Genomic DNA, 9,580 nt, shown 5'->3' on the forward strand with positions numbered 1-9,580 from the left:
GTTCAGCCTGTGTGTGTCACTGCCTCATGGTTCCTCTTCTGTAGGTAGGGAATTAGGAGGGTGTCTTCTGGTTCCATGGTCACCACCTTAGATCATCTCTGTCCTGACTTTCTGTCTACCATAACTCAAGAGTGGCTTTGTCCTTCGTCCCACAGGCGAGAGCAGGCAGTGGAAAAGAAGTATCCTGGGACCTACAAGCGGCACCCTGTCCGTCCAATAATCCACCCAAATGCCATGGAGAAGCTCATGAAAAGGAAGGGTGTGCCGCACAAGGCTGGAGTGCAGACTAAGCGGTGAGACAACTGTATCTGTGTAGCTGATGTTTAGATAAACGGGGGAAGGGGGGCGGGACTGGAAAAGGGCAGTCTCAGATGTCCAGATGTGGCCTTTCTGGGGCTTTCTAGCAGCTCATGGCTGCAGGTAAAGCCAAGTAGGAAGATGAGAGAGCATGGCACAGACCCCAGAAGTCTCACTTTTACCACCTGAGGACCTCTGTCTTAGTACCAAACACAGGACAAGGACGTGTACAACAGGGACAATCAAATCTGGTTGAAACTGCAGCCCTGTTTTATAGGTGTGTGACTTGAGCCATGTCGCTTGGCTTCTTTCAACTCTAGTATCCTCATGGGTAAATGGTATTGTTATGGGATTTCTTTCTATTTCTCTCTTTTTTGTTGTTGTTGTTTGTTTTTTGTGGGCTTTTTTTATTTTGAGACAGGGTTTCTCTGTGTAGCTTTAGAGCCTGTCCTGGAACTCTCTCTATAAACCAGGCTGGCCTCAAACTCACAGAGATTCACCTGCCTCTGCCTCCTGAATTCTGGGATTAAAGGCGTGAGGCACCACCGCCTGAGATTTCTTTTTATTCTTATAACCCTAGAAACAGAACTGAGCTAATTGTAATTCTTGATTTTTGACACAGTGATCAATATATTTGCTTAGTTCTTAATAATATATATGTCACCACCAATAATAAACAGGGCATTGATATTATGCATACTGAGCCAAGAGGTTCCCTGTACTCTACCTTTACATGAAACTTTTATGACTTTTGTTTTATTTGGTTTTGTTAGTTTGTTTGTTGGGCAGTTGCCCAGACTGGCCTCAAACTCAGTGTCCTCCTGCCTCAATCTCTTAAGTAGCCAGGGTAACAAACAAGCATGTGTCCTCGCACCCCAGTGCGAAGGCTCATTAGTGTGAAATCACCTATTGGGCATCGGTGCCCAAAAGCACAGTTTAATTTTTAGGACACCATTCTTTCCCAGTTATTTTTATGTTTTGATTTTTCAAGACAGGGTTTCGGCCTTCTCACTGCTGGGACTAAAGGTGTGCGCCACCATGCCCAGCTTCTTTCCCTTTTCATAGCACTTGCTTTATGTTGATTTAATCTCAGTAATAGAGAGCGGAGCTACATCTCTGTGTAGAGTGTGTGTTTAGCTGCAGGGGGGCCCAAATTCAATGCCTAGCACCTTCAAAACATCTCAGGATACTTCTTCACTCCTTTCTGGAACCACCAAATGCTGTGGAGCCTTACATTCTCACTGGCCAGAGAACTGGCTCCCTCCCGGCCAGGCTACTATAAAGGAGAGAATGTCCTGGCTTGTGAGATTCAAGCCAAACGCCATAAGAAAATAGGACGGAGAAACACAAGCCAAGAATGTAATTTATCTTTTAATTTTTTATTAACTTAGATGTAGCAGGCTTTTATGGCATCTTCATACACACTTAGCTTTGGTTGACCCTCCGTGTCTTCTCTCTCCTCTTCCCTACCTCCCATCTCCATGCTCCCCATCCCTGCTTGAGCCTTCTCCCCCTAGTATTCTCCCTCCACACCCACATTGGATGGATTCTGTAGCCCTCCCACTGGCCCCTTTCTGGTCCCCTGACCACACAGGCTCACTCACATAAGTACACGTATCTACACTTGGAGCTGGGATCCACATATGACAGACAACATGGGGAGTTTGTCTTTCTGAGCCGGGGTTACCTCACTTAATATAACATTTTTCAGATCCTTCCATTTCCCTGGATTTTTCATAATTTCATTTATCTTTGCAGCTCAATAAAATTCCATTGTACATATGAACCTCATTTCCACCATCCTCTCTTCCGTTGACATATGTGTAGTCTGCTTTCATTTCCTATATGTTGTGAGTCAAGCCGCAATAAATGCGTGTGCATGTCTCTCTGGAGCAGGGCACACAGTCCTTCGGGTGCATTCACAGGCGGGGTGAAACTAGCTCAGACGGTGATTCTAGTTCTAGCTTTTGGAGGAGCCTCTTGATCTCCATAGTGTGGACATCAGTGTGTGTAAAAGTGCATGCCTCCCCCCAAGCTTGCCTACGTTCCTTCCTCCATATCCGTGCCAGCATTTGTTTTCTGGGTGATGGTCACTAACTGAGGTGAGAAGGAATTTCAGAGTAGTTTTAGTTTGCATTTCCTTGGTGGTTAAGGGTGTGAGCCGCTGTTTTATTCAGTGTGTGTGTGTGTGTGTGTGTGTGTGTGTGTGTGTGTGTGTATGTGTGCGCGCATGCGCATAGGTAAGCACATGTACAGGTGCACATGTATGTATGGTGTGTGTATGTGTGTGCACGCACATAGGTGAGCACATGTGAACAGGTGTACATGTATGTATGTACATATGGAAAGAGATCATTCTTGGCTGTTGTTCCTCAGATGACATCCACATTGTTCTTTTGAGACAGGGTCTCACACGACCTAGAGTTCACTAAGGAGGCTAGGCTGTCTGATCAGTGGATCCCAGGAATCTATCTATCTCTGCCTCCTCCCCCGACTCAGCCTTATCCCCAAGCTGGGATTACAAGACCATGCCACTACACCTGGCTTCTTTTTAAACATGGGTGCTGGGGATCAAACTTATTTCCTCGAGCTTGTGTGACAACTCCGATGGAGGTAATTCTTCAGTTTAAAGTCCCTCTTGGGACGATGTGTCAAACTGACAACCACAATCCGCCATCACACTTTTTGGTAGCCCCTCCCGGCCTGTTTTCCATAGGCTTCAGGAAGGGCATAGAAGTCCATCTAAAAGAGAAGCCCGAGGTGGGAGAGAGCTGTGCCCTGGAGTAAAAGCTATTGGGGTCAAAGAATCAGTTCCTCTTTGTGATGACAAGCCAAGCCCTGTGATGATGAATGCAGCTATGAAGTGGCTGGTAACAGTGAGAGCACATTACATATTGTGACTGACATGGTAGAGCAAGGTCACTCTGGGGACACTTCTCCTCAACTCTCCTTTGGGTGCCACCACAGCTTGTTACCAGCCCTGCAGGACTCCCTTGTTGCAGTAGAAGCCCTCGAACCCTTTCCATGCAGGTCCTCCCCACCGCTGAGGCTGACCAGCAGGAGCGTCTGCTGCAGTGCTCTGGGACTTGCACAGTTGTAGGGAGCCGGACAGGATCGCCATTACAAGATGGTGCCAACATCCTGTCTTGTTGAAAATAAACAACTCCATATTTGGCTATGCCTTTGGGAGCTGCGTGCCCCCCCCTCCCCGCTTCCCGCATGCGCGGTGGATAAGCGTCCTTGGGCCTATCCCGATGCAGTCTGGTGTCAGCTGATGGTGGCAGCCAATCACAGGGCGACCCGTGTGCCAATTCCCTATATAAGCAGCTGCCTTAGTGCTCTCGGGGCCTCTCGCTTCCTGCTCTCCTTCAACCAAGGGCACTCCATTAAAGCGTGATCTGAGAAGAATCCTCGTGTGGTGGTTGTTCTTTCTCACTGGTCGAGAAGTTCGCCACACACAGTGGTGTCTCAGATGTTGTGACTGAGTTGGGAGGGGCTGGGGCAGCTTGCAGAGGGGGCTGCTGCCTGCCCTCTTCCAAGCCACCACATCTGAACGCCTCGTGATTAGCTGAGAGAGGGCTTCTGCTGTTTCAGAAAGGAATGTGTGGACCTTGCAGCTCTAAAACCTCCTGCTGGTTTGTGTCCTATCTGGTCCTAAAGAGGAGTGCTGCTGTCTGGCGAGAAGGGAGAGGTCCCGAGTTCATCCATCAGCTCAGAAACCACCTGTTTACATGTGGGCTGAGGTTTCCTCCTGCATATAACCTTCACAACTGGTCCCGGAGGCACAGGAACAAGGAGGCCGCCTCCCGTTAGGATAGGCCTCCTCCCATAACACGCACAAAGCCCAGGAGTCAGTTCCCAGTGTGGTATGAACAGGCACAGTGATGTGTGCCTTCAATTGCATCACTGAGGAGAAGACGCAGGAGCTCAAGGTAATCCTTAACAAAGTTCAAGGCCAGCTTGGGCTAGGGAGCCTGTCTCATAGAGGGAGTAAACAGAAGAGATCCACTGTGCTTCTCACTAACCCTTTCTTGCTTTGCCTAACCCCCTGGGCCTTCTCCCTCCCAGACCCTTCCTTCCCGTCTGCCTTTAGGATTTATTGAGTGCCTGCTGTATACAAGGATGCCTCGTTTCAGTAGACCCTGTCTAGACCAAACTCCTTAAACTGTTTAGCTCTTGCCAATGAACCTGGGGTTTGTCCAGTGGTACCAGACCTCTCTCCTCTGTGACGGATCATTGGACAGATGTCTGATGTGAGCAAACCCCCATGCCCATTCCTTGCTACCCATACCTGTGAGGGTACCAGGAAGACATTAAGGATCTCATAGAACAAAGCTAGTGACCCAGAATCCAGAGGAATAAAAGCCGCCAGTAAGACAGCTCAGCTGATAACAATACGCAAACCTGATGACCTGAGTTCAATCCCCAGATCCCACAGTAGAAGAAGAGAACCAGCTCCTCACAGTTATGCTCTGGCCTCCATACATGCAATGTGGAACATACATAAACATATGCACACACAGACACACAGACACAGACACACAGACACACACACACACACACACACACACCATGTATGCCTCTCACAATAATAATTAAATTTTAAAAAGAAATCACTGTAACTAGACATTTAGGTTGTTTCCCAGATTTGCCATTTTAAACAGCGCTCGCTGTACTATTATAACATTAAGCAGCTCCCTGTGTGCACTGGGAAACATCCCTGTGTCTGTGAATGCTGACTGAGGGCGTGTGAAGCCAGGGGCGTGACTCACGCTGGCAGTTCCAGGACTCAGGAGGCTGAAGCAGGAGGATTGCTGTGAGGATGAGACTAGCCCCAGCTACAGAGTAAGACCCGATCTCAAACAAACAGACACACAATACCGAAAGTGCGTAGGGCTAGGGATGTGGCTGAGCAGGAGGGTGCTTGCCTAACAGGCACAAGACACCAGAGTTGACCCACAAAGTTACAAATTTATAATCCAAGAGTGTATTTTAAAGTTTGGCGCATTTTACTCCAAACATGGTTCGATGTGTTTGACACAAATCTGTTCTTCTTCTTAGGCCAGACCTGTTACGATCTGAAGGTATCCCCAGTGCAGAAGTAGTTCCCACTGCGTCCCCTCTGTCTGGAAGTCCCAAAATGTCCTTGTCAAGCAGCAAGAGCCGATACCGGAGCAAACCACGTCACCGCCGAGGGAATAGTAGAGGCAGCCACAGTGACTTTGCGGCAATCTTGAAAAGCCAGCCGACCCAGGAAAATGCATCCCACCCCACCTACCTACATCACGCTCAGGCTCCATGCCCTCCTCTCCATCAGCATAGCCCCCTCCAGCAGCAATACCAGCAACCCCCTTCTGACCTGCCTCAGAGCCACCACCCCAGACTCAATATACATGGGCAGGACATTGCAACCTGTGCCAATAACCTGAGGTATTTCGGCCCAGCAGCAGCCCTGCGGAGTCCACTCAGCAACCATGCTCAAAGACAGATGCCGGGCTCCAGCCCAGACCTCATCTCCACAGCCATGGCAGCAGACTGCTGGAGGGGTCCTGAACTTGAGCAAGCTGGGCCCTGGGGCTGCTGTCAGACCGAAGCCTACGATCCCTGTCTCCAGTGCAGACCAGAGCATGCTGGGTCTTTAGATGGTCCCACTACTGAGCCAGTGGGAAGCGGTCCAGACTGTTCCAGTTCACCAGCACACAATCCTCTTTCGGGAAACACCCAAGACTCCGAGAGAATGGAGGCCAATGGATTCAATGGCTGTCAATCTGGTATTTCTCATCAGTTCACAGCCCCAATACTACCTCAAAAGACACGGCCCCTTCAGAAGGTAAGGGATGACAAGAGTAGACTGTCCCTGCCATCAAATGCCATCACCCATGTGGTGCACATTATAAAACTGCGCATTAAAAGGCGTGCCATTGGGAAAGGGTAGGACACCAAAAGTGGTGTTTTTTTTAACTCAAAAGCTCCTCCCTCGACAGTGCTCCAGTGATGGGCCAGGGAGTGGATTTGGGGGGTTACTGAATGGGGAGACTGGGATAACCATATACTAAAGATGTCACAATGTTTGCAAGCTATTGTTCTAGATCTCCAGTCTTGAGGGATGTCCCAAGGAAGTTTAGGAGTGGAGATTCCTGGTGCATGATGGCAAACACGGTCTTAGAGAAGGCACATAGTGACTGTTTGCCAGCATTCTGTTTGGCTACACAGCCTTTTAAAACTGGTGCTTCTTAATCCCCTGGGTACCAATGCTCTTTACAATGTAACATCAACAGCCATCTTGACTCAGCTAGCTCTGAATCCCGAAACCTGTTTGTCTCCTCCACTGGCTGCCTAGCAGTCCTCCATGATGTTGGATATCTAAGCTTGGGATTCACCAGTTCAAAGCCAGGGACATCCCCTTAGCACCTCTGTGAATCTGCCACTGTCTGTGCAGAGGGCCCAATAGTGGACTCTGCCAGGCTGGCCGACTTGAAGACTCCTTGAATTAGTAAGTAGGAAGCATCTAGAATGACGCCTGGAATGCAGCCTGCTTTAAATGTTAGCTTGCTTCGCTAAGGACTCTACCGGGTTATTGTGAACATGGTAAACATTTAATCCTAGATGTTACTTCAGCTCGTCATAACTGTTGAGGGGAGTTTGTTCAACTGGATACTTCTTGGGAAAGGAGCTAAGGCTGGGCACTATCTGCTGTCTCAGAACTGTGTTCCTTCCTCCAGGTGTGCCACTGTTGTCTGAGCAGGGGTACACGTGTGCTTTCACGTGGCAACCTGGATGTGAGCTAATCCATTCTGCACCCTCCCCAGTCCCTGTAGCCAGTAACATAGAGTCCGCCATAGGCAGTAACATGGAGTGCATGAATCTAAATGGACAGGATGGCTGGTTGTCTAGTTGGTTGATTGGTTTGATTTGGTTTGGTTGGTGTGTGGGACAGAGTCTTGCTGTGTAGCTCAAGCTGGTCTCAAACTCAGAATTCTCCTGTCTCGGCCTCTTACGTGCTAGGTTTATAGACATGCACTACTGTAGCCTTGGTTTGTTTGGTGGCAGATGCCTTTGCCCCCAGCCATCTCACCAGCCTGCCTTTTACCCATGGTTCTGTAGTCATCTCAGTGACCAATTTTAAAGCATTTTCATCAAGCCCCAAAGAAATCCACACCTTTTCTGATCCACTCCATGTCACACCTTTGAACTGCCCTGCTGTCTTTCGGTGCCATCTCTAGCTCTGCAGACCCCAGAGCGTGCAGCACCCTCAGCCTCATTAGAACCGCACACCCTGTACATAGCAGCTCAGCTTCCCTTTCCCCAGATGTTTTTCCACGGGGGTTCCTGATGTAACTGCTCATCTTGGCAATCAAGATTACTAACTCCAGCCCCATTAGTGGTAGGTTCGTCTAAGCTCTCAGGAGACTGTGATCCAGGGACTGTGGGTACATAGCTGATCTTACACGGGGCCGATTTTCTGCACTTAGTGCCGATGACATCCCCTCTGGGGAAGATTAGCTGCCCCCCGTTCATTTATGCAGCCTTTCACATCAGCCACAGACCCCAGCAACCATCTCAGCGGTTCCTGCCAACACATAGACTCGGTGAAAATGCATGAAGAGCCTTTTTAAAGATTGAAACATGATGACCAGTGTTCTTGTGGCATTGCTCCTTCAGTGGAGTGCTTGAGTCCAAACAGCTTATTTTTACATTTAACAGTAGATGACATTTAACACTGACATTCAAACACCGTGCGTCTTCACATGGCTGTGGTATTAGTGGAAAATAATTAGTGGGAAGAGGAAAGAACTTGCTGGGCTTGCAGAACTGGAAAGCCCCTTCCAGGTCGAGTTCCTATGAAAGGCCCCAGAACCACTCATGTTACAGGACAGTATCCGAAATCCAAGACCTTGTCAGCTTCCTCTTGGTCACTCCTCTTTGGACACCTGCACAGGGCCTCTACCCCCTGAAGGCAAAGGGAAAGTTATGTGTCTCCCAGCACCTGGTAAAGGACCTGTTGCCATGGAAACAGGGTACATTGCTGCTGAATGGAGGGTTCATATGGATGTGATGGTTTGGGCTGCTCTGCTTTGTATTAGGGAGTTGTTTGTTTTGTTTGGGGGTTTGTTTGTATGTTTTTTTTTTGTTTTGTTTTGTTTTGTTTTTTCGAGACAGGGTTTCTCTGTGGCTTTGGAGCCTGTCCTGGAACTAGCTCTTGTAGACCAGGCTGGTCTCGAACTCACAGAGATCCGCCTGCCTCTGCCTCCCAAGTGCTGGGATTAAAGGCATGCGCCACCACCGCCCGGCCTGTTTATATGTTTTTGAGATAGCATTTGACTAAATAGCCCAGGATGGCCCAGAACTCACTCTGTGCCTGGGCTGCCCTCAGTCCACCTGCCTTGGCCTCCGGAGTGACAGGATTCCAGTTGTGTGCTACTCTACCAGGATGGGGACGGATATGTTTGAGGAGGCCATCAGCAGGCAATCACTAAACCCTTTAGAATGAAATTAAATCTGTTTGAGGTAAGAGAGATGGGGAGAAGGAAGATTCCACAGTCAATAAAGGTCTTTCCCCCTTGTCCTCCTCAGAGTGGAGATGACTCCTCGGAAGAAGAAGGGGAGGTGGACAGTGAAGTGGAGTTTCCTCGAAGACAGAGGTAAAGCCCCCACAAGCCTATGGCCATGTTCAGTGTCGTGGGGAAGCTCCCGAGTGTGCCATGCAGGCTCAGCTAGAGGCCCGTCTGCAGCCACTTTACAGGGAGTTTGAAGTAAACTGACTTTTTCCCATCATGTCTGACGGTTGCCCTGCACAGCAGGTCACAGGTCATCGGATTCACTTCCAGAGAACTTCACAGTGAGGAACATGAACACAGATCCACTGTCACACTCCACAGCACAGCGTCAGGTTTGGGAGAGGGGAGAGGTGGCACGTGTTTATGGTGACTGGTGGTTCCTAGTGGACCTCCTTTGCTAATCTCTTCACACTGTTGTAGCCAAATATCACAGACTAGGAAGTTTATGGAACAACACGTATTTCTCCCAGTTGTGGAAGCTGGACAGTCCAAGATGACAGTGACAATGATTCTGTTCCTAGTCAAGGCTTTCTTCCTAGCTTGCAGACAGCCACCTTCTTCCAGTGTCCTCACATGTGAGAGAAGGATAAATTAGAGAATGTGGTGGGGCCGCAGTTTAGCTCATGGCTCCTTTCTACTTCTGTAAACGTTGCCTTTTAGTCTTCCTCTGGGGTGGGAGATAACAGGACCCCGTCAAGGCGAGACAGCTAGCCACCCCTCCTCTG

The 9,580-nt window shown here is 49.0% G+C and overlaps 1 protein-coding gene across 1 annotated transcript in view; it reads left to right on the plus strand.

The window, feature by feature from the left end:
• Window positions 1-9,580, plus strand: part of Map3k13 (mitogen-activated protein kinase kinase kinase 13) — a 92,463-nt gene that overhangs the window by 78,546 nt on the left and 4,337 nt on the right. The window contains exons 10-12 of the mRNA XM_013354409.2: window positions 156-293; window positions 5,359-6,127; window positions 8,872-8,939. Coding sequence (XP_013209863.1) covers window positions 156-293; window positions 5,359-6,127; window positions 8,872-8,939 — 975 coding nt within the window. The remainder of the gene's footprint in view (window positions 1-155; window positions 294-5,358; window positions 6,128-8,871; window positions 8,940-9,580) is intronic.

This window comes from Microtus ochrogaster, unplaced genomic scaffold (assembly GCF_000317375.1).
Source record: "Microtus ochrogaster isolate Prairie Vole_2 unplaced genomic scaffold, MicOch1.0 UNK43, whole genome shotgun sequence".
NCBI lineage: Eukaryota > Metazoa > Chordata > Mammalia > Rodentia > Cricetidae > Microtus > Microtus ochrogaster.